Raw genomic sequence first — 27161 nt, forward strand, 5'->3', positions numbered from 1 at the left:
TTTAAAAAATAAACACAACCAACAAGCCTTTCAGCAGGCTCATTAAGAAAAAAAGAGAGAGGACCCAAATACACACAATCAGAAATGAAAGAAAAGAAATTACAAGTACCACCACAGAAATACAAAGGATTGTAAAAAATTACTATGAAGAACTGTATGCCAAGAAATTTGAAAATCTAGGTGAAATGGACACATTTCTAGAAAAATACAATCTTCCAAAACTCAGTGAAGAAGCATAAAGCCTGAAAAGACCAATAACAGCAGATGAAATTAAAGCAGTAATAAAAAAACTCCCATCACACAAAAGCCCTGGACCAGATGGTTTCACAAGAAAATTGTACAAAGCATTTAAGGAAGACCTAAACCTATTCTTCACAGACTATTCCAAAAAATTCAAAATGATAGAAAATTCCCAAACACTTTTTATGAAGCCACCATCATCCTAATCCAAAAACCAGGTAAAGATACAACAAAGAAAGAAAACCTCAGGCCAATATCACTGATGAACATAGATGCTAAAATCCTCAACAAAATATTGGCAAACCACATCCAAAAATACCTTAAAAAGATCATACACAATGACAAAGTGGGATTCATCCCAGGGACACAAGACTGGTACAATATTTGTGAATCTGTAAACTTAAGGCACCAATATTCACAAATCAATAAATCTAATACATCAGATAAACAAAAGCAAAGACAAAAAACACATGATGATATCAATAGATTCAGAAAAGGCATTTGATAAGGTGCAACATCCATTTATGATAAAAACACTCAGCAAAGTGCGAATAGAGGGAGCATTCCTCAATATAATAAAGACCATGTATGAGAGACCCACAGCCAACATCATACTCAATGGGCAAAAACTAAAAGCTTTTCCACTAAGATCAGGAACAAGACAAGGATGTCCACTTTCACCACTTCTATTCAATATAATATTGGAAGTTTTAGCCACAGCAATTAGACAAGAAAAGGAAATAAAAGGCATCCAAATCAAAAAGGAGGAAATAAAACTGTCATTGTTTGCAAATGACATGATAGTGTACATGGAAAATTCTATAGACTCCACCCCAAAACTGCTCATTCTAATAAATGAATTTGGCAAAACAGTGGGATACAAAGTCAATATCTAGAAATCAAAGACATTTTTGTATACCAACAGTGAACAGCAGAAGCAGAAATCACAAAAAATATCCCCTTTGATATAGCAGAAAGAAAAATTAAAATAACTAGGACAAAACCTAACCAAGGATGTAAAAGACCTGTGTGGAGAAAACTGCACAACACTGAGGAATGAAATCAAGGAAGACACAAACAAAAGGAAACATGGATGGTGTTCATGAATTGCAATAATTAACATCACCAAAATTTCTATACTTCCCAAAGCAATTTACAGATTCAATGCAATACCTATTAAAGTACCAATGGCATATTTCACAGACATAGAACAAACACTTCAAAAAGTTATATGGAGCCATAAATGAGCCCAAATAGCTGCTGCAATTCTGAGAAAAAAGAACAAAATAGGAGGGATCACAATACCTGATACCAAAATATATTACAAGGCCACTGTAATCAAATCAGCCTGGCATGGCATAAAAAGAGGCACATAGACCAATGGAACAGAATAGAGAGCCTAGGAATAGACCCAAGTCTCTATAGGCAATTGATATTCAACAAAAGGGGCAGCAACATAAACTGGAGTGAAAATAGCCTCTTCAAGAAATGATGTTGGGAGAACTGGACAGCTAGGTGCAAAAAAATAAATAAATAAACTTGAGCAGCAACTTACACCATACACCAAAGTAAATCCAAGGTGGATAAAAGACTTAAATATAAGCCATGACACCATTAAAGTCCTAGCGGAGAACATAGGCAGGAAAATCTCAGATATTTTACACAGCAACATTTTTACTGATATGTCCCCTAGAGCAAAGGACATAAAGGAAAGAATAAACAAATGAGATCTCATCAAAATTAAAAGTTTCTGCATGGCTAAAGAAAACAGTATTAAATTAAAAAGACAACCAACTATATAGGAAAATATATTTGCCAATGATACCTCAGACAAGGGTTTAATCACCAAAATATACAAAGAACTCACACGACTCCACTCTAAAAAGACAAGCAACCCAATTAAAAAGTGGACAAAGGACTTGAATAGGCAGTTCTCCAAGGAGGACATACAGAAGATCTAGGGACACATGAAAAGATGCTCAATATCACTAGCTATCAGAGAGATGCAAATTAAAACCACAATGAGATACCAGTTTACACTGGTCAGAATGGCTATCACAAACTAGCAACAAACTACTGTTAGAGAGGTTGTGGAGAAACGTGAAGTCTTGTGCACTGTTGGTAGGATTGCAGACTGGTACAACCACTGTTGGAAACAGTATGGAATTTTTTCAGAAAACTAAAAATGGATCTGCCTTTTGGCCCAGCAATTCCATTGCTAGGATTTTGTCCTAAGAACCCTGAAACACCAATCCAGAAGAACCTATGAACCCCAATATTTATAGCAGCACAATTTACAATAGCCAAGAGTTGGAAGCAACCTAGGTGCCCATCAGTAAATGAATGGATCAAAAAGTATAGTACATATACACAATGGAATTCTATGCAGCAGAAAGAAAGAAGGAGCTCCTACCCTATGAAACAGCATGGATGGAACTGGAAAGCATTATGCCAAGTGAAATAAGCCAGGAAGTGAAAGACAAATATCATATGATGTCACCTTTAACAGGAACCTAAACAACAAAACAAAGAAGCAAGCAGAAAAAAAACAAAGACACTGAAATAAAGAACAAGGGGACAGTGACCAGAGGGGAGAGGGGACAGGATTTCAGGGAAAAAGGGGAAGAAGGTTCTATAGGAACAAGAATAAAGGACACATGTACAAAAACTAAGGGGGGTGGAAATGAGAGGGAGGTGGGGAGCACTGAGGGGGTGAGCTGGGATGGGAGTAAAAGAAAACTGTACTTGAACAACAATTAAAATAAATTTTAAAAAATACTTGTCACTCAGATAAGCAGCAAATAATACATTTCATAGAGGGAAGTGAATTGAGTGAATTTTTTCTAGCCATATGTTTTTCTTGTCTTTATAAGCAATTTCCTAATTTATTGTCAACTATTTAATATAAACTGGCTGAATCAAGTAAAGTTTGATAAATGAAATAGATTTCATTGCATAAAACAGTACACAACCCAAAATACTCTCTAAAAACAAAATCCAAAATCCTTAATGAAAAATGGCTTTTTCAATTATTCATTTATTCACCAATTTTAATTTTTTTGTGATTTTAAGCAAAACCTGAAAATTTACAATAACGCAGTACCTTCTAAATTTGACTTCTACAAGTGATACCATATGAAAAACACACATGAGAGAATTAAAAAGTACCTTTCACTTCAGTTTATTTACATTTATAGCAAACATATGAACTTTTTTTATGCAATGTATTAGCTGCCTACCCTAGCTCAACAGGTTTCCCAGGTTCATCCCTCTGAGTATAACAGGACCCTGGACATAGTGACCCAAGTGCAGCAGAGCAAGACACTCCTTACCTTTGAAGAAGACAAAGTTCCCATCATTGTTTTCATACACTGCGTCGATACCCGGAGGCAAGCCACGCCAGAAGTAAGTGATCTGCATGGGGTACCCATCCATGACCCTGTTGTTCCTCACACGCCAGAACCACTGTTCCTGCAAGCCAAGCACAGGGTAGCTCAGCATACTTGCCTGGCTGCCAGGCCTTGGGGAGGGGTGAAGTAAGGGGAGGTCCAGCACCTAAAGCCATGCCCACATCTTTGTCACAGCAATCAAGAAAGAGCTAAATATTTGTCTACAATGAGCTTTTCGTAGTAAACCTTCCAACCTCTAATCCATATAGTGTGGTTAAAAGGATAACAAAACACTCAATCTTTTCATTGACATTATACCCAGGGCTTCCCTGGTGGAAAAGATAGGGAGCCCAGACCATACCTTGCCAGATCTGTGGACAAGTCAGCTTTCCACAGTGAGAGCTGGGTGGGCACAAATAAATCACTCTGATGTGTGGGTTCCACCTCCAGGGTTGGGGATGCCTCTTAACTTCCCCACATTGTAACTATCATACTGTGGAGTTATAATGAAATCTTCTGTAACCATCTAACGTGTTCCGCTTGGGTCAATAAATTACATAGTCACTGCAAATTAACAGAGTAATCTTGAAAAAATCATCACAGAGGATTCTAGACTGGGTCAACTGCCTGTCCTACATGTTCCCAAAATGGCTTGGGCTCCACTCAGGCACAGCAAAGATCATTTAATGTACAAGTGTCTGCTCCTATCTCTAGTGAATAACACATGGATTGCATTAGAGTAAGGGTCCATAAATGTTGGTGAGTTGATAATTAGTCTACACACAATATGTTTCACCATAAATACTTACTAATGGCAAGAAAATCAAGAATTACACCTTTGATGACGTTGCTTTCTACTAAAAATTTCAAAATTTAGTGACTATCCAAAGTGCTTTAATATTAGAAAAACTGGATGTTTTAAAAATTAGTTTTCAATAAATTAAAATTTACTATTTCACTTTAATTTAAATTTCTGTATGTAAAATTTCACTTGCAAGTTATATATCTGTACTATTTAGATAAGCATGTATCACACCACACTTCTGTTTCCATTCCTCTTTGTTCCTCCTCTCCCAAATCATATTAAGTGATTCATTGTAGGGCTTTCCTGAGCTTCTAGTAGGAATAGGTTGGCCTGATTAGGTTTCCCCAAATTTTTCAATTATTCATCCATCCATTCACACATACGTGCACACATACCACATACTCTACTGAGGATTCTTGTATTTGAGGTGATATAAAATTGAACCTTTTCCATCTAAATAAATCCAACTGTAAATTTTTAGGAACATTTGAATAGTTGTCCTTTGTTTAGTTATCATGGGCTGTTTTCTCTACTAATCTCTGTTACTTATGAATAAAGAAGAAAATTAATTAATTAAAGCCTTTAAGTTGTCCTGTCCCAAATAACTGTCACCTTGGAAAATATACTAGTCACTGAGTAATTACATACTAATATCCAGCCAATGACCTCAACTAATAGCATCAAATGAAATGATGTGGTCCTTCTAGATTCTTGAAAATGGTCTTAATTTCACTGGGGACACCAGTCAAAAGTTGGCCAGAGTAATTCTGGGACAAATGACATAACACAACACCTCACAAGTTGAAGTCACTTTACATATTTTCTGCCTTTTTGAAAGATACTCCAAACACACATTCACAGTATGGAGGAAGCAAGTAACATATTAATAAGTGATTTTCTAATAAAGTTTCTATTCTTGATGAGCTTTTTTTAAAAGATTTTATTTACTTATCTTCAGAGGGGAAGGGAAGGACAGAGGGAGAGAAACATCAATGTATGGTTGCCTTTCGTGGGTCCCCTGCTGGGAACTGGCCTGCAGAGAACCAGCCTGCAACCCCAGTATGTGCCCTGGCTGGGAATCAAACCATGATTGTCTGGTTCGCAGGCCTGCGCTCAATCCACTGAGCTACACCAGCCAGGGCTAATAAGTGATTTTTTTAAATCGTATCAAAATTCACAATTATGGATTTTCCTTAAATATCTATTTTCAATAAAACACCTGTTATAATCACCATGCAAATTTAGAAATGTAAATTATTTTAAAATATAAATGCATACTTGGGTTTCAAAGCAAAAAAGAGTTGTCATTTTCAAAATATGTTTATTACTTGTGCTAGATGTATACAAATCTTTTAATATTCTCAAATTGTTAAAATATAATTGATTATGGATTAATTTATATCAAAATAATCTGGACACCAAAAGGTTGGATAATAGGTCAGATATTGATAATTTTCTTGTTAATTAGTATTTATTAAATCCAGACATAAAGAATATTAATTTTGGGGTGCATTGAGGGAAGATGGCGGTGAGGTAGGTGGAAACAGGACCCACTTGATCATCCACCCAACTGGGACACCTAGCCCATCTTCCAATGAACAGAGTGAACAGCCAACAGAAGTCCAGTTGATGTGAAGTTTGGAAGCCAAAGATTGCAGGGGAGCGTTTAAAATAAACTGTAAGGAGATTGTGTAAGCAGACAGGAGGGTCCCCAGGCCCTGCTCCAGAGACCCAGGCTGTCACAAGAACTTCAGAGGACAGTTGGGTCAGTGATTATAACTTAGCAGCTCCCTCACCTCCCAGAAGACACCTGGATGCTTATAGGTGCCAGTGGGATAAAGACACAGTAAGAGACAAACAGCTGGCAATGTACCCTGACTGGCACTGCAGTTACTAACCGGGACAGTACCAGAGAAATTGGAGAGCTGGGCAGCACCTGTAGGTGGGAGAAGAGATAGGCTGTACCAGCCGTGACCCAGATAATCTCTAGCCAGAAAGTTAGTCTGTGTGGAAAGCCAAGTGCTCGCTAGGAATGGCCAGTGGCATCCTAGGGGAATTCTCTCAACAAAGGCTCTCAGTTGTAGTGGAAGATCTCTCACAGCACAGCAGCCCACCAAAGGAAGAGGGAGTAGGAGGGGCATGATTTGCTCCAAATCAAGGCATCTTACAAATTAATCAAAGGGGAGCAGCAGGGGCTCAGAGAGGTAGAGGCACTAAAGTGCCCTGAAGGGACTTTGTCCCAGAGCAGCTACCAGGCCAACAAACAGGGAGGAGGAAGGGTGTGACTTTTTCCCACTCAGGGCACCTCACAGACTGATCATTGGTATTCACAACAAGGTGGATTGTAGGTTGCCAGCCTGGTGCATATGTGCAGAGTGGACAGTGTGGTCCAGGCAGCATTCTTGAGAGTATGGGCTGGAAAATGGGCACCTGTGCTTACTGTAGCCCAGACCCAGCTCCTTCCTAGAGAAACCACAGGAAAGAAAAAATAATGGAGCTTAGCCCCCTTTACCCTACAGCATCCAGGAAGACCAAGAAAACCAGACTGACAGGTTTAAAGACAGCAGGGGGCTTCTTTTTTTAATTGAAAGACAATAAGGCCTAGAGCTATAATAATACCAAAGGCAGATCTTTGAAGAAGTCAGAAGGCTAAAGACAAGAGCTGAGACAAATTTCTGCTTGCTATCCTTCAGAATTTGCATTTTACTTTTTGTTATTTTTATTATTGTATTTTTTTGTATTTCTCTTCTTTCTGTTTAGTTTCTTTTTTATTTTATTTATTTATCTTTAGAGGGGAAGGGAAGGAGAGAGGGAGAGAAATACAATGTATGGTTGCCTCTCATGCATCCCCTCCTGGGGACTGGCCTGCAACCCAGGCATGTGCCCTGACTTGGAATCAAACCCCAATCCTTTCCTTTGCAGGCCCATGCTCAATCCACCGAGCTACACCAGCCGGGGCCTGTTTTGTTGCTTTTGTTTTGTTTGGTAGATAAGTTTTCATTATTCTCCCTTCCATACTGCATTTTAATTTATTCTCTTTCACTTCACTCTTATTCCAATAACACACCACTCTTGGTCTTTTCATTTTTTTAATTCACATTATATATTCCTTATCATATTATTGTTGTTCCAAAATCCACATAGCACCCTTCCCTGGTCTTAATTCATTTTGCCATCTTCCTAAGCTATATTACTGTTGTAGTGAACTATATTCTATCACACACTACGCCAAGTTTCTAGCCTGTACACTCACCATATCTCACCAACTAAACTTGCATAAGTGCTCTGCTTTCTAAAGTCAGCTCAATTTTTCCCTTCTAATAAGATCCTTAACTCTTTTTCACCTTTTATAAAAAGTAGCTACTTGGGTGAAATATCACAGTTATCTCTGTACTTCCCCAAAAGATCTCCTATATATTCTCTACTTGTTGGTTTTCTCAATCCCACAAAATAATCTCCCCCTGGAGATTGGTCTTACTCCATTTCCCCCTAACCATTTCATGATAATATATAAGAGAAAGTGGGAGTTGTGAATATCAGCAAAGCTGGTTGGTGGAAGAAAATAACCCACCAACAAAGGACCCACCAAGAGGTAAAGCCTGAATACACAAGAGTCTACATAAGTGGAAGAAAGGGCTCTCAGCATTCAGACAAGGAGATCAAAGTCAGGGCACCTCGGAGTCCCACAGAAGTTCACCCTGCCAAGACAGCTGGCAAAGCAGAGAATCAGGAAACACCAAAACAAACAAAAAGACTCACTAAAATGAAAAGAAAGAACCCATATTCAAAAGGGATGAAAGAATCCCTAGTTTAAAAAAATGAATGGAATGGAAGCAAGCAAACAATCAGATACACAATTCAAAAGAATGGTGATAAGGATGGTCAAGGAACACAGAGACATGTATAAGGAACTGAGTGGCAACTACAACAGTGTAAAAAAGAAAATAGAATATATAAAGAAGAACCAGGAAGAAATGAAGAATATAATTTATGAAACAAAAAATATACTAGAAGGAATTATAATAAGGCTGGGTGAAGCAGAGGATCAAATTAATGAGCTATAAGAAAAGGTAGAAAGAAACACCCAGGTAGAGCAACTTCAAGAAGAAAGAACAAAAAAATATGAAGATACTTTAATGGAACTGCAAGATAATGTGAAACACAACAACATTCAAATACCAGAAGGAGCCAAAAAGGAGCAAGGGTTAGAAACCCTGTTTGAAACAAAATAATGACAGAAAACTACCTAAACCTGGAGAGGGGGAAAACATGCAAGTTCAAAAATCAAGGAGGGTGTCACTCAAGAGGAACGGAAAGAGGAGTACTCCAAGACATATCATAATTAAAATGCCAAGTTTTAAAGTCAAAGAGAGAATCTGAAAAGCAGCAAGAGAGAAAAAAGAAGCAACATACAAGGGAACTCCAAAAAGTTAGCAGCTGATTTTTCAACAGAAACACTAGAAGCCAGAAGTGAATGGCAAGAAACATTTCAAGTAATGAAAAGTAAAGGCATGCAACCAAGACTATGTTACCCAGCAGGGCTCTCAAATAACAAACAAGGCTAAATAAGGAGTTTCTCAGACAAAAGAAGACTGAAGAAATATACTTCCACCCAACGAGCACTGCAAGAAATGCCAAAAAAACTGCTTTAACATGTCAAAGAAAAAAAGTAAGACAGAGAGAGAGAGAGAGAACACAGGCAAAATGGGGGGAAATGAATAGGTACCTATCAATAATAATTTTAAATGCTAATGGATTACATACTCCAATAAAATGAATAGAGTAGCTGAATGAATAAAAAAATAGAACCATACATACGCTGAGAACCATGCCTACCTGAGACTCACTTCAGAATAAAAGACCAACACTGTCTAAAAGTAAATGGTGGAAACCAAATATTCCAAGCAAATGGGTAGCAATATAAGGGTAGTATAGCAACACTTATATCAGACAAAATAGACTGTGAAACAAAGGCCATAAAAAAGAGACACAGAAAGACATTTCACAATACTGAAGGGAAGAATCCATCAAGAAGACATAAACATTATAAACATATATGCACCCAAAATAGGAGTACTCAAATATATTTTAAAAATTGGACGATTTCAAGAAAGATATAAAGAGCAAGATAATTATACTAGGGGGTTTTAACACCCCACTGTCAAAAATGAAAAGATCATCTCAACAAAATATCAACAAGCATATTGTGGCATTGAACAAAGCCCTAGTACAAATGGACTTAACTGATATATAACTTTTCATCCCCAAGAAGCAAAATATACATTCTGTTCAAATGCACATGGAACATTTTCAAAGCCAGATCATATTACAGGATACAGAACAAACCTCAACAAATTCAAGAAAATTGAGATCATATCAAGCCTGTTCTTGGACCACAAGGGCTTGAAACCAGACACCAACCCCCAGGAAAACACTCAAAAACACTTAAATTCATGGAAATTTAATAGCATGCAATTAAATTATCAATGGGTTAATAATAAGATCAAGGAAGAAATCAAAAAGTTTCTGGAAACAAATGAAAATGAACACTCAACAATACAAAACTTATGGGACACAGTGAAGGCAGTCCTGAGAGGAAAGTTCATAATGATACAGGCCTACCTAAAAAAGATAGAAACATTTCAAATAAAGAACCTAACCCTAAAGAACTGGAGGAACAACAACAAAGACAACCCAGAGCAATTAGAAAGAAGGAAATAACCAAAATCAGAACAGAATTAAATGGCACAGAGACTAAAAGAACAATTCAAAGAATCAATAAATCCAGGAGCTGGTTCTTTGAAAAAATAAGCAAAATTGACAAGCCTTTAAGTGGATTCATCAAGAAAAAGAAAAAATGAACCTAAATAAACAAAATCAGAAATAAAAGAGGAGAGATTATAACTAATACCACAAAAATACAGAGGATTGTAAGAAATTGCTATGAACAACTACATGCCAAGAAATTTGAAAACCTGGGTAAAATGGATAAATTTCTAGAAGAACATATTTTTAAAAAAACTGAATGAAGAAACAGGAGAAAAGCTTAACAGAACAATAATAGCTTGTGAAATTGAATCAGTAATCAAAAACCTCCTAGCACACAGAAGATCTGGACCAGATGCTTTCACAGGAGATTGTTACAAAACCTATAAGGAAGAGCTAAACTCTGTGCTTCACAGAGCATTCCAAAAAAATCCAAGAAGAGGGGAGACTCACAAAATCTTTTTATGAAGGCAGCATCATTCCAATCTCAAAACCAGATAAAGGTACAACAAAGAAAGGATACTATAGGCCAATTCACTGATGAACATAGATGCTAAAAACCTCAACAAAATATTAGAAAACCACATTCAACACTCCATTAAAAAGATCATACATCATGTTGAAATGCAATTCTTCCCAGGGATGCAAGGACAGTACAGTATTCACAAAAACAGTAAATGTAATACTTCACATAAACAAAAGGAAAGACAAAAATCATATGATCGTATCAATAGATGCAGAAAAAGCATCTGATAAGGTTTAGCACCCATTTGTGATACAAATATTTAGGAAAATGGGAGTAGAGTGAGCATACTTTAACCTAATACATGCCATATACGAGTAACCTACAGCCAATATCATATGCAATGAGCAAAAACTAAAAGATTTTCTACTAATATAAGGAAGAAGACAAGATGTCCACTTTCAACACTTCTACTCAATATGGTATTGTAAGTCTTAGGCACAGTGGCAAGAGAAAAATAAGAAATTAAAGGCATCCAAATTGGAAAGAAGTAAGTAAAACTACCATTGTTTGCAGATGGCATAATAGTGTATATAGAAAAATGTTATAGACTCCACCAAAAATCTACTTAATCTAATAAGTGAATTTAGCAGAACAGTGGTACACAAAGTCAATATTCAAAATTAAAGTCAATATTTCATTGTACACCACCAACAAAATATCAATATCACAATCAGAAATCAGGAAAAATTTCCCATTTGGTATAGCAACAAGAAAAACAAAGTACCCAGAAATAAACCTAACCAAGGACTTAAAAGATCTCTACTCAGAAAACCACAGAACAAGGAAGAAAGAAATGAAGGAAGACAGAAACAAATGAAGCTTATACCCTGTTCATGGAATGGAAGAATTAACATCATCAAAATGTCCATACTACCCAAAGAAATTTGTAGATTCAATCCAGTTTCTATTAAAATATCAATGACATACATCACATATATGGAACAAACATTTTAAAAATTTATATGGAACCACAAATGACCCTGAATAGCTGCAGTAGTTTTCAGAAAAGAACAAAGTAGGAAGGATCAAAATACCTGATATAGAACTATATTACAGGGCCACTGTAATCAAACAGTTTGGTACGGGCATAAAGACAGACACGTAGACCAATGGAACAGAATAGAGGGCCCAGAAATAATCCCATGTCTCTACGGTCAATTAATATTTGAAAAAAGGGGGCAGAAACATACAATGGAGTAAAAATAGCCTCTTCAACAAATGGTGTTGGGACATCTGGAGAGCTACAAGCAAAAAACTGAAACTCAACCTCCAACTTACACCATACAAAAAAATGAACTCAAGATGGATAAAAGACGAAAATATAAGTGTGATATCATAAAGGTCCTAGAAGAGAACATAGGGAGAGAAGTCGAAGATATTCCACACGCCAATATTTTCATTGATATGTTCCCTAGAGCAAGGAACATGAGGAAGAATAAACAAATGGGACTTCATCAAAATGATTCTCCTGCATGGCTAAAGAAAACATTAGCGAACAGAGGAGGATGCTGGGAAGATGGCGAAGGAGTAAGATGGAGCTGATGCTAGCTCCTGTACTCATGGGTGAAAATCCTGGCAGATCTATAGAGAAACAGCACAATAAACCATCGGTTACCCAGCATTTATGAAATTAAAAGACCAGAGATTGTGACCGACGCTGAAACAACAGACGGCAGCAGAGTCAGCTACTGGAGCTGGGTCTCACCCGGCCCCTGTGCTGCCACCAGAGCAACAGGCCTGGGAGCCGGGGAGTCAGGTACGGAAGCCGGACACTCCAAGCACCTGTGAAGGTCCTGGGAGACAGAGGAGTAAGGAACCGGAGCGGGGACATTCTCGGCCCCTGTGCCGTTGCCATAGCTACCGGCTTGGGCAACGGAAGGGTCAGTTGCAGGAGCTGAGACACCAAAGGCCCCTGTGATGCTGCCATAGAGACAGGCCTGGGCCCTGAGAAGCCAGCTACGGAAACCGGGACGTGCTCAGCCCCTGTGCCACTGCCATAACGACTGGATTGGTCACCATGGAGTCAGGTATGGGAGCCGGGACGCTCCAAACTCCTGTGACGGCCGTGGGCAGCAGAGGAGCCAGCTACAGGAGCGAAACATTCTCAGCCCCTGAGCCGCTGCCATAGCGACTGGACTGGACGCCGGGAACTCAGGTACAGGAGTTGGGATATTCTAAGCCTCTGTGCCACTGCCATAGAGACAGGACTAGACGCTGGGAAGTCAGGTACGGAAACTGGGACACTCCAAACCCCTGTAACCGCCCTGGGCGGCAGAGGAGCCAGATATGGGAGCCGGGACATTCCCAGCCTCTGTGCCACTGCCGTAGTAATGGGCCTGGGTGCTTGAGGAGGCGGCTACTAGAGCCGGGACATTCAGCAGTGGTAGGCGACCAACGCAGGGACCAGCGCAAGGACCAGCGTGAGAGTAGGTGGAGACGGAGAACATCAAGAAACTTGAAGGAGTCTGCACCAATGAACTTCACAGGTATCATACCACAGAAGTTCATACCATAAACCTAGGGTGTCAGAACAGATCAACTTTAGAAGCTGAGACTACCAAGAAGAGACTCAAACAATGGGAAAACAGAGAAACACCAGCAAATGAAAGAGCAGAAACTTCAGAAATAATGTTAGATGAAATAGAGGCTGATCAACTATCAGATAGTGAATTCAAAGCACTGGTTATTATGGAGTTCAAATAGCTCACAGTGAACTACCAGAAACTACAGGGGAACCACAATGGTCTCTCTGCAAACTACAGCAACATGAAAAAGGAAATGGAAACTATCAGCAAGAGACAAAAGGAAATGAATAATACAATTTCCAAATTGAAGAACACAGTAGAAAGTTTCAAAAGTAGGATAGATGAAGCAGAGGATAGGATTAGTGAGTTGGAGGACAAGGTAGAAAGCATCTCACAGAAAGAGCAAGAAAATGAAAAGAAGCTCAGAAAGAATGAAGAGGGATTAAGAGAAATGCAAGACAATATGAAACGTAATAATATCCGAATAATAGGAATACCAGAAGGAGAAGAAGAAGAACAAGGGATAGAAAAGGTATTTGAACAAGTAATGAGAGAAAATTTCCCTAATTTGATAAGAGAAAAAGTCTCACAAATCCAGGAATCACAGAGAGTCCCAATCAAGAGGAACCCAAGGAGGCCCACTTCAAGGCACATCATCATCAAAATGGCAAAATTCCAAGACAAAGAGAGAATCTTAAAGACAGCAAGGCAGAAAAAAGAAATAACATACAAGTGAGCCCCAATAAGGTTAGCTACTGACTTCTCAATGGAAACACTCCAAGCAAGAAGAGAATGGCAAGAAATATTCCAAGTAATGAGAACCAGAGGCCTACAACCAAGGCTACTTTACACAGCAAGGCGCTCAATCAAGATAGATGGCCAAATAAAGAGCTTCCAAGACAAAAGAAGCCTAAAAGAATACGCCTCCACCAAACCAGCTCTACAAAAAATACTAAAAGGACTGCTTTAAGGGAAGGAAGGATAAGAGGGAGACAGAGAGGAACACAGGCACAAAAATGGCAATGAATAAGTACCTATCAATAATAACCTTAAACGTAAATGGATTAAATGCTCCAATCAAAAGACACAGAATAGCTCAATGGATAAAAAAGCATGACCCACACAAATGCTGCCTACAAGAGACCCACCTCAGGACAAAAGAACATCACAGACTAAAAGTGAAAGGCTGGAAACAAATTTTCCAAGCAAACTGACAAGAAAATAAAGCTGGGGTAGCAATTCTCATATCAGACAAAATAGACTTCAAAAAAAAAGGCCATAAAGAGAGACCCGGAAGGTCACTTCATTATACTCAAGGGAAGAATCCACCAAGAAGACATTAACATTGTAAACATATAATCACCAAACATAGGGGCACCCAAATATATCAAGAAAATCTTAGAGGACTTCAAGAAAGATATTGACAGCAACACAATTATACTAGGGGATTTTAACAACCCACTATCAGAAATGGACAGATCTTCCAAACAAATTATCAACAAAGGTATTGTGGCATGAAACAACACCCTAGATGAAATGGACTTAACTGATATATATAGAGCCCTTCATCCCAAAGAAGCTAAATACACATTCTTTTCAAATGCACATGGAACATTTTCAAAGATAGACCACATGATAGGACACAAAACGAGCCTCAACAAATTCAAGAAAATTGAAATCATACCAAGCATCTTCTCTGTCCACAAGGGACTGAAATTAGAAACCAACCCCAAAGAAAAAAACCCAAAGCACCCAAAATCATGGGAACTGAATGGTATGCTGTTAAACAACGAATGGGTCAAGAATGAAATTAGGGAAGAAATCAAAACATTTCTGGAAACAAATGAAAATGATCTCACAAAAACCCAAAACTTATGGGACTCAGTGAAGGCAGTCCTGAGAGGGAAGATTATAGCAATACAGGCCTACCTAAGGAAGATAGAAACATTTCAAATAAACAACCTAACCCTACTCCTGCAAGAATTCGAGGAACAACAACAAAGACAGCCCACAGCAAGCAGAATGAAGGAAATAACCAAGATTAGAGCAGAATTAAATGACATAGAGACTAAAAGCACAATTATAAGGATCAATGAATCCAGGAGTTGGTTCTTTGAGAAGATAAACAAAATAGACAAGCCTTTAAGTAGGCTCATCAAGAAAAGAAGAGAGAGGACACAAATAAACACAATCAGAAATGAAAGAGGAGAGATTACAACTGATACCACAGAAATAGAAGGGATTGTAAGAAATTACTATGAAGAACTGTATGCCAAGAAACTTGACAACCTAGAGGAAATAGACACATTTCTAGAAAAATACAATCTTCCAAAACTCAGTGAAAAAGAAGCAGAAAATCTAAATACACCAATAACAGCAAAAGAAATTGAAGCAGTAATCAAAAAACTCCCATCACAAAAAAGCCCCAGACCAAATGGTTTCACAGGAGAATTCTACAAAGCATTTAAGGAAGAGCTAACCCCTATTCTCCACAGACTATTCCAAAAAATCCAGAAGGATGGAAAACTCCCAAATTCTTTTTATGAAGCCAGCATCATCTTAATTCCAAAACCAGATAGACACACAACAAAGAAAGAAAACTTCAGGCCAATATTGCTGATGAGCATAGATGCTAAAATCCTCAACAAAATATTGGCAAATCACATTCAATGATATATCAAAAAGATCATACACCATGACCGATTGGGATTCATCCCAGGGATGCAAGGATGGTTCACTATTCGCAAATCAGTGAATCTAATACATCACATAAACAAAAGCAAAGACAAAAATCACATGATCATATCAATAGATGTGCAAAAAACTTTCGATAAGGTACAACACCCATTTATGATAAAAACACTCAGCAAAGTGGGAATACAGGGAGCATTTCTCAAAATGATAAAGGCCATATATGAGAGACCTACAGCCAATATCATACTCATTGGGGAAAAACTAAAAGCTTTTCCACTAAGATCAGGAACAAGACAAGGATGTCCACTTTCAACACTTCTATTCAATATAGTGTTGGAAGTTTTAGCTGCAGTGATCAGGCAAGAAAAGGAAATAAAAGGCATCCAAATAGAAAAGGAGGAAGCAAAACTGTCACTGTTTGCAGATGACATGATAGTGTACATGGAAAATCCTATAGATTCTACCCCAAAACTGCTCGAACTAATTAATGAATTTGGCAAAACAGCTGGCTACAAAGTCAATATCCAGAAATCAAAGGCATTTTTGTATACCAACAATGAATCAGCAGAAGCAGGAATCAAGAAAAAATCCCATTTGATATAGCAAAAAGAAAAATAAAATATCTGGGAATAAAATATCTGGGAATAAACCCAACTAACAAGGTAAAAAACCTGTATGCAGAAAACTACACAGCCCTGAAGGAAGAAATCAAGGAAGACACAAACAAATGGAAACATATACCTTGTTCATGGATTGGAAGAATTAACATCATCAAAATGTCCATAGTACCCAAAGCAACATACAGATTCAATGCAATACCTATTAAAGTACCAATGGCATATTTCACAGACATAGAACAAACACTTCGAAAATTTATATGGAACCATAAACAAGCCCGAATAGCAGCTGCTCTTTTCAGAAAGAAGAACAAAGTAGGAGGGTCACAATACCTGATATCAAACTGTATTACAAGGCCACTGTAATCAAAACAGCTTGGTACTGGCATAAAAACAGGCACATAGACCAATGGAACAGAACAGAGAGCCCAGAAATCAACCCAACTCTCTACAGTCAATTAATATTCGACAAAGGGGGCAGTAACATAAAATGGAGTAAAGATAGCCTCTTCAACAAATGGTGTTGGGAGAACTGGACAGCTACATGCAAAAAAATGAAACTTGAGCACAGACTTACACCATACACCAAAATAAATCCATGGTGGATAAAAGACTTAAATGTAAGTCGTGACACCATTAAAGTCCTAGAGGAGAACATTGGCAAGAAAATCTCAGATATTTCACGCAGCAACTCCTTTACTGATATGTCTCCTAGAGCAAGGAATGTAAAGGAAAGAATAAACAAGTGGGATCTCATCAAAATAAAAAGCTTCTGCATGGCTAAAGAAAACAGTATTAAATTAGCAAGACAACCAACTGTATGGGAAAACATATTTGCCAATGATACCTCAGACAAAGGTTTAATCTCCAAAATATACAAAGAACTTACACGACTCCACTCTAAGAAGACACTCAACCCAATTAAAAAATGGGAAAAGGACTTGAACAAACACTTCTCCAAGGAGGACATAGAGAACATTCAGAGACACATGAAGAGATGCTCAATATCGTTAGCTATCAGAGAGATGCAAATTAAAACCACAATGAGATACCACTTTACACCAGTCAGGATGGCTATCATAAACAAAGCAACAAACAACAAATGTTGGAGAGGTTGTGGGGAAAAGGGGTCCTTAGTTCACTGTTGGTGGGATTGCAGACTGGTACAACCATTATGGAAAACAGTATGGAATTTTCTCAGAAAACTAAAAATCGACCTGCCTTTTGACCCAGCAATTCCACTGCTAGGATTATATCCTAAGAATCCTAAAACATCAATATCAAAGAGCCTATGCACCACAATGTTCATAGCAGCACAATTTACAATAGCCAAGAGTTGGAAGCAACCTAGGTGCCCATCAGTAAATGAATGGATCCAAAAATTGTGGTACATATACACAATGGAATTCTATGCAGCAGAGAGAAAGAAGGAGCTACTACCTTTTGCAACAACATGGATGGAACTGGAAAGCATTATGCTGAGTGAAATAGGCCAGGTGCTGAAAGACAAATACTATATGATCTTACCTTTAACAGGAAGCTAAACAACAAAACAAACAAGCAAGCAGAAAAAACAACAACACTGAAATAGAGAACAAGGGGATAGTGACCAGAGGGGAGAAGGAAGGGAAGTTAAGGGGAAAAAGGGGGAGGGATTTGGAGGAACAAATAGGAAGGACACAGGGACGAGAACTAAGGGGGGTGGAAATGGGAAGGAGGTGGGGAGCAAGAGGTGGGGGAGGCTGGGATGGGAAAAATGGACAAAAAACTGTACTTGAAAAATAACTAAATAAAATTAATTAAAAATAAAAAATAATAAAAAAAGAAAACATTAGCTGAATGAAATCAGAACCAACTGTATGAAAAAATAGATTGCCAGTGATATCTCACACAGGGATTTGATCTCCAAAATGTATAAAGAACTCACACAACTCCACTTCAGGAAGACAAAAATAAACAAACAAACATTAAAAAAAATGTGCAAAGGACCTAAGCAGATGTTTCTCCAAGGAAGCCATACAAGAGGGCCAAGAGACATAGGAAAGGTTTCTCTGCATCACTAACCATCAGAAAGATGAAAATTAAAATCACCGTGAGTTATCACTTCACAGTAGTTAGAGTGGCCATGATGAAGAAATCAATAAAGTGCCAGTGCTGGTGAGGTTGTGGAGTAAAGGGAACCCTAGTACACTGTTAAAAGGAATGTAGAATGCTGCATCCACTGTGGGAAACAGCATGGAATTACCTCAAAAAATTGCAAATGGAAATGCCTTTTGACCCAGCAATTTCACTGCTGGGGTTATACTGTATGAATCCTTAAACACCAACTCAAATGAATCTATGCGACCCAATGTTCATAGCCACCCAATTCACAAGATCCTAGTGTTGGAAACAACCTAAGTTCCCATCAGTAAATGAGTGGATGAAAAAACTTGGTACATTTACACAGTGGAATACTACACACACAAAAAAGGAACAAGGGGCTCCTACCATCCACGGCAGCATGGATGGAAGTGGAGAGCATTATGCTAAGTGAAATAAGTCAGGCAGTGAATGACAAATACCTTATGATCTCACCTATAAGTGGAATTTAATCAACAAAATAAGCAAGCAAATTATAACCACAGACATTGAAATAAAGAACAGATAGTAACCAGAGCAGAGTGGAAAGGAGGTAATGGGGGAGAAAAGTGGCAGGGTTGTCAATGAACATGTGTGTAAAGGACACATGGACAAAGCTAAAGCTGGGTAGGACCCAAGGTGGGAGGTTGGATTTGGTGGGGAGGGGAGAGTGGGGAGTGGTAGAGACAATTGTACTTGAACAACAGTAAACATTAAAAAAAAAGATAATGATGGAGGCAGGTCACAAACAGCAACACATTCCAGAGATTCTGTCTTCATTTTCTTGATCCAACACTTCCCAACCTTGCTTTTCCATGTCTCACAATAACTGTGGCCCTTTCAGGCACAGTGGTATCCATGTGTACTGATGTCCTGTGCAAAGACTGTGTGCCAACATGAACTGGAAAGGCCTTCAAACATGTCAACTGATTCAGAAGTTGTCTGTCCAAAGGGTTTAAGTTTTCTTTCTTTGGCCCTCCTAACCACTTTCAAAGATTTCTTCATTCCTGGTACTTTCCATATTCTTTAATCTCTTGATTGAGCCTGCAAAGGTGAATCCAGGTGGGCCATATGATTACAAAATTATGCACTAAGCCAATTACATATAAAAATAAGGCAGAGAGAGATCCATGAGTTTTATTGTGCATTAATATTTTACCCATGGCAACTCTGAGCAGCATAGTAGGAAGCAAGTCAAAAATTAGCTGAAAGCTATTACATAAAAACTATATTAATATTGGCTCCAGAATTGCCTTAAGTTTTTTGCAAGTTCATTGTAATTGTACAATTAAGGAGACTAAAATTTTCAAAGATTTTAAAAAATTCCTTTTTGCTACTGTAAACAAAAGCCAAAATAGTGCAGTAGGTAGGAAAGACTGAGACTCTGGTTCTGGCTTTGATTGCAGACTCTGCCTTTGGTCTTCTGTGCCTCAGGTCAAATCACAGATCCTTGTGACCTTAGGTCCCATCCATACCCAGCCAAAGGGATATATCAATGCCTCTTTCCCTTTAGCATTGTGGTGTGGGAAAAACCAGGGAAGTGGCATGTTCCAAATATGCTAAAACTTACCAGAAAATTCCCAGGAGCACCCATCTTATTTACAAATATTTGAAAGATAAACAATAACAATAACAACAACACACTGATAAATTAGTGAGCACTGTTCCTAAGGTGATTTTCTGTACTCATAAAATACCCTTCAAATTGCCTATAGCCCTTAAACATGAATCTATGCCTGATTACCTAATAAGTATACAAAAATTTAAGAGTATCCTTGAAAGTATCTCCTTAAATAACACTGTGAAGGTAACAGGGAGTCTAGCCATATTTCTGGGGTGTTGCAAGAAACTGTGCAATCTGCACAAGAGCCTGTGCTCATAGTGGGAGAGGGAACCATGGGACAGTGAGATTCTGCCTTCTGCAAGGAAGGGTTGCGAGAAACTTCAAGGCAGGAGATTGGAGCCACAGCTATGGTGTGCCACATTGCTGGGTAAAGGTCAACAAATTGTGTATGATTACCTACCTTGGGCAGAGACACTGTGCTTCTAAGCAGATAGAAAACCCTCCTACTTACTTCCAGATCACAGAAGCCAGAGACACTTTAGGCTAGTGTACATGATAAAAGGTGAACTGCATTGTGTGACAATTAGACACTCCTATACCATATAGAATTTTGGAGAAAAGATTTAAAATGGAGAACTCATGAAAACTCAGCCTTTTTTTGCTTTCTACTCACCCTGCCCAGTAGGGGGACTGGGCATTCATGGGACCTGGTAAACTCTGGGCTCTGCTCATGGATCTTATCTTGCCCTGCTCAGACAGTCATGAGTAGCCTTGCACATGACATTTTCCCCTCCAGAAACAGGTTGGTGGGAGATTGTGGCCCTGCGCCACATGGTATGGGTCCCAGATTGCTCTTATTCTCTTGCCCTGAGAGCAGCACACTGATGTGTCAGTGGCCAGGTATGTTTGTGGGACCCAAGGATGCAAGCAGCCATTGGTTCCAGGGCCCCATGGACAGAGTTCCCAGCACAACTGGCTGCAGTGATCTGGAAGTTTGCCCTAGCCCAGGGAGAGGGAAGAAGCTGTGGGAAGGCAATGGAGATGGCAGCCCCACAAGTGTGTGCTCCAGAGAGGGAGAGAGTGCTCAGAGCTGGAGAGATAGAGACCCATCTGCACAGCAGCACTGGACTCTAAAAGGGCAGAAAAAATGGACTATGGTCTTTGGGTATGATGAATTTGGATTTCAGTGTTTTGGGGAAAAAGGGGATTTCTGTATTTTGCACAAAGGAATGGCTTGGAGCCAAGGAACTTCCATCTTGCCCAAATTGAGCACCCTGTTAATAAAAAACCTTTTTCCTTCACCATCAATTATTGTGTTATGCTTGTGTTCTGTAGCAGGTGGCTGAATCTCACTTTGCCCAGTAACAAGGGTATTAGATGAGCATTCAAGAGACTTCCCAAATAATGGGTTATCTAAATTGATTCAGTTAATGGCAACCTATTTTTCACCTCCCAAAGCTAGGAACTATGCTAGGCGTTGGAAAGAGTGATAAGGGCCTGGTATAAAAAAGACACAGCAACTTGTCTTACCTTACACAGGTTTTTACTATTTGTATCTCACAAGGTTCTGAAACAATAAATACAGTTATTCCTGACATAATGCCAAGGGAAAAAACAATCAAAATGTTGTTTATTTACTTACATCATTGTACAATATTCGCTATACAAGTAGATAAGCTTGTATCCACAATTCTAAAATTCAGATAATTTGAAAAACAAAGGTGTTTCTTTAGTTTGCTACACATTTTTGAAAGAGAACCTAATTTGAACTGACATGAGGATTTTTCGAGTCTTTTTACCCTGGTATTTGGGGCCAGTTATAAGTTTCAATAAGGAAATATTAATGGATTTGATTATAAGTTGCTTCTCTAGATCCTATGGAGACTTATGGAAGAGATGTTTAATAAATTAAAATATTAATAAAAAAGCTTTTTAAAAAAGTCACACTTGGCCACACTTAGAACATTTTGCTGATCTTATTTTAAATTCAAGTTTCATAGGAAATGGCATTTTGAACAAAGCTGAAAAGTTCATTTCCTGATTCCTTGCTTCTTTAAAGGACCACTGTAATTTTCATTTTTTTGTCTTTTGATGTTTCCAAAATAAACAATATAAATAGAACTAATTCAAGCAATAAGGAATTGAAATTCCTGGTGTTTTGTAAGTATATAATTTACTGTAGTACTGAGGTTTGCTCAGAGCAGCCCTGTCAGGAAGACAGAGGCCTTCCCAATAGGCAGTGGTAGCTGATTGAATTCATAAAATATATGCCCTCAGGTAAAAGTCACATGTTCTTCTAGCTAGTGCCATCTAAATATGGAGTATATGAGTGTATATTTTAATTTTTAAATTTCACAGCCAGACTCAGGCATAATTTGAAACATAGAAAACATTCTACCATTATAAATTCTAACTTTAAAAAAAGTGAAAGTGATTTTATTATGCTCAGTAAAGCAATCTCACCTGTGTCTGAAATTTGAATGCATGGCCTCTTCAGTGATACTTTCAGTTCCTGAGGTATCCTGAGATATCTGACTTCCCCATATTGGTTTAGATTTTAGCTATGCATGGACACAGAACAGTCCCCTTCACATAGCAGGATTTTCAGTATTTGAGGTTACTTGCCCTTTTGCTGACTGCTGTTGAAATGTCTTTTAACTTCCTGATATGAGTTTTGATATACTGAGTTAGGGAAAATGTTGTACAAGTTTAATTTAAATTTTTAGTACTTGAAAGAAAAAATTTATTTTTAAGTTGAATCAGAATATGATTGATATTGACCCTCAGTAAATAAGCAGTCAAAATTGTTTCTATGTAAAATTCATGTTTCTCAAATAGTCTATTTAATTTTTAAGACATTAATTTAAACTTAAGAATGTGGAGCTCTCATAGAACTTAAGAAATTTTGGGAATTTGGATATGTCAAATTCCTATAATCATTCAAACTGTGAAGTTAAAGGCATAGTCCTCCGCATTGTTAAGACTGCCCAAGACTTCCCTCACCAACTGCAAGGAGGTCCAACTGCTGAGTTAGAGGGAAGACCCCAACAATGTCACTTCTACACCAAATGCATTTTGCATTTGCATTTGCATTTGCAAATGTCACTTCTACACCAAATGCACTTCTACACCAAATGTGGGGTTCCACAAATCATTCTGAGTTGAAAGACCAAAAAAACAGAATAAAAACTATTATACTTGGGGTTATCATTTCTTACAGATCCAAAATCAGCCAAAAAAATCACAAAGTAGCATCTGAGAAGCTCCATACCCTAAAGGTAGAATACCACCCTGGTACCAATGTATGACAATGCCATGGGTACTGATGACAAGGAATCACACCTGAGCCTCCATGTCCAGAGTTTTTATTGCAGTTTCATTTTGTGTTGATGCTTGATTGACTAATTGCCCACATGGCAGAATTTAGTTATGTAGGTCAACTGACAATGCATAACCCAGAGCCTCCACCCCAAACTAAATCACCAGATTGGTTTTCCTGAGGCAGCCAATTCCACCATATAAAAATACACCATTCTCAGGTGTGACCTGGATACCTTCACAAAGCCAATACAAAAGACCTCCCTTGGGGCTAGGCCAATTCTTCATAAAACAGCAAGTTTTTATTTCAACTGTCAAGTAAGTAATAACAGATCTGAAAAAAAACTGAAACCAAACACTTAGTGTAAATGCATAACACTCATTGCTTTGAAGAAAAGGAAAGCAAAGTAGAAAATTTTAGTACTCTCTGCCAACATGAAGCAGCTCTCATAAACACAGGAAAGCAAACCCAGATATAATATTATGAAAATTATACTAATAAGAAGGAAAACCAAAATAAGTGGACAAGTTTGTAAATTTGTAAATAAAATTTCAGTTAAACTGTGAAAATTTTTAGATGTTTTAAGAATTATATAATCATTACATTTATCTCATTCTATAAATAATAAATGTGGATTCTCTGCAATGAATTCTGTACCTTAATCACCATGATTATGACAAAATAAATTTTCCTCTTTTTTAATATTGATTTTTGCCTTAGAAATGCTGAAATAAGGGATATACCCATTATGAAGTATTTTCACAAAATCTAATTAATGGAATGGTACACAATATCCAATCTCTAGATACATATTCAGAATCCTAATCATATAATTTATTTTTGGTCCTCTATTTGATCTATTATTTATAGGATAAGTAGGAAAATCCAGTTGATATACACAATAAAGATATTTTAACCAGTTTATAATATTGCATGAAAAGTTTCAGAATTCAAAAAAATTCTCTCACTCTTCCAAGGAATTTCGAGATATGACTGGGGCAATTGGTATGTGAGAACTGAGTGGCCAGCTCTGACATCAGCTGGTGTGAGCATCAGCTCTAGAACATAAATGGTCTTTGCCCCTTGTGACCATGACCTGTGCTCCACAAGTTTGTAGTGCAACCCAGGGAATGCACATAGTGCTCCATGTGATATATGGCTCAGCATCACCATGTAATTTCCTATAAGTCTTCCTATTCTTCTACAAAGAAGATTAAGGCTATGATATACCTTTCTTCTGAATAAAGTTTCAGTAAATACTCTTTGTAGGGAGGACAGAAAACACTGTAACTTCTGTTTACATAAGTACTTCTTTTCTAACCCATGTGAGACCATCATCTGGTTGCATGGTCCTTGCTGGTTCCCTGCACAACTTTAGCACCCTGATGTTTACCTCTGGTTCAGTGTCTAGCACCCAGTCCTGGAGCTGCAGTTCTTAGAACTGCTGTCTGTCTTGATCGTTAAGTCTCTGTGCTGTCAGTCACATTGAATTCATCTTTTAGGACCAGGCTCTGCTTGGCGCGTATGTCTCAGGAGCCAATATCTGCTCCATGTTTCTCCTGAGCCCAGTCTTCTATACCACGTTTCCATCTGATACTGTCTGTTCATTCTGTCAGCAGCTAAGCTGGCTGTGGAACAAAGCCTCAGGTTTCCAACATGGCTCACAGGATCCTCAGTGAGGAGGTCCTGCCTATGTCTCTCTAGCCTCATTACTCACTTTCTTGTGTCAAGGTCCACAGTGACTTCATTAAGTTTGTACAGCACCATCTTCTTGGACATCCTTGCTAGACACATTTAACTTATATTCAATAATATAAGTTAAATTATATTATTGAAGCTTGTTACTGTCATTTGAACAAGACCATTCTTAGTCATAGTCTAAGGGAAAATTCCAATGAAAACTTTAATAGCTTTTGCTTAGCTGTTTTTTAAAACAATGTGGCTTTATACCATCAATTACATAAAAACCTTCAGTTATTTTTTCAGTTCCAGCATATTTTCAGCTATTAAATGTCTATACATTATCACAACAGTACACATTTTAAGAATCCATTCACAATTCCATTACTCTACAATTTGCCTGACATTATTTTTCTGGAATTTTTATGCCTTGTCAATACATATATTTTGAACAATGTAATTCATGATACATACATTTTTATATTTTACCTTTTTATTGTGTATACATTATATTCATGCCTCATTGTTTCATACATTCTCCAAAATTAAACTTTCAAGTGATTGTATTACATTCCACTTAAATTCATGCAGTCACTATTATTTCCTACACCACTACCATATTACTGGACAATCTGGATTGCTTGCAATTTTTTTTACCTACTGAGAAGAAAGCTGCAATGAGCACCATTGTTCATTTTAAAATCACTTCATTATTTTCAGAATAAAAAATAATACATGATTATTATTTTGGGAATTATGCATATTTTCTGTTTATTGTAAAGCATACTAATGTTGTAAGTTATATCTTAAATATTTTTTCCAAATTTACTGACTTCCTATGATATTGTCAATAGTTTTTTAAAATAATCACTCAAATAAACATAATCTATATAATGCTCTGAAACTTTAAAGTAGCATAAGAAGCACATAAAGAAGAGTAAACAAAGCAGTCAGTGTTTAACCTCTTACTGGAAGTTAAAATCAGAGAAGACAGAGTTGGGCATACCATGTTTGTGGAAAAATTTATTGAATGCATCCAATGAACTAATTAAGTTAAATCTACAAGTTATTTTTTGTAAGGAAATTTTGTTCAATTATATAGTCTAAATGCTTATTTAGAAAGCTATGTTTTAATTTTTTGTGATGCTCAAAACATCTTTCCTTAATACTGTTCACAGTTTTATTTTTTTCTGTTCATTTTCATCTTTTAGGTATATTATCCCAAAATTTTAAATCATAATTTTACTTGGTTTTAAATATTTACACATTTAAGACTGCATTACAACAAATAAATAGGAGCTTCTAAGGAATTTGAGGAGCTGGCTAAAAGTTTAATTACTTCACACAACCCACTAAGAAAAATGATAATCACATCTTTGTTGATTAAAAGTTCAACATAAGAAATGGAAAGGATAAATCTCATTTGTGCTATTGAAATGGAAAAGGTCTGTGTAGCATTGTCACAAATGCCAAATATGAAGGAAAAGTTAAAAATGTGTTACTTTGAAAACTTATTAAATAAATAAACTACTTTATGTGTAGTATAAATTTGAACTAAACTCTGCTTATTAATCTTGCATTAAAGCATTAGTGCTTATATAACTAGGAACCATTTCTACGCAAATATCTCAAAATAAAGATACAGAATATTCCAAACATGGAAAAATAGAGATTATATGTTAACATGTAAAAGTTTAAGATTATTAATAATTCTAAAAAAGGAAGATTTATATTGTTATGGAGTTAAGGCTTTTTCACATTAGCTTGTAATGAATATGAAACAATGGAAATTGTAACATTGGGAAATTGTCACCCACCTCATTGTTCTTTGGACATTGTTTCTGTAACTGCTGATTCTGACAAATATGTGTCTTATAGATTAACAGAATGTTTGTATAAGAATTACAGGAACTAA

The 27161-nt window shown here is 37.4% G+C and overlaps 1 protein-coding gene across 1 annotated transcript in view; it reads right to left on the reverse strand.

Moving 5' to 3' along the window:
* Window positions 1–27161, reverse strand: part of MMP16 (matrix metallopeptidase 16) — a 302769-nt gene that overhangs the window by 42114 nt on the left and 233494 nt on the right. The window contains exon 7 of the mRNA XM_037142770.2: window positions 3573–3711. Within this exon, the coding sequence (XP_036998665.1) occupies window positions 3573–3711 (139 nt within the window). The remainder of the gene's footprint in view (window positions 1–3572; window positions 3712–27161) is intronic.

Source organism: Artibeus jamaicensis, unplaced genomic scaffold, assembly GCF_021234435.1.
Source record: "Artibeus jamaicensis isolate MK-2021 breed Jamaican fruit bat unplaced genomic scaffold, CSHL_Jam_final contig_386, whole genome shotgun sequence".
NCBI classification, from domain to species: domain Eukaryota; kingdom Metazoa; phylum Chordata; class Mammalia; order Chiroptera; family Phyllostomidae; genus Artibeus; species Artibeus jamaicensis.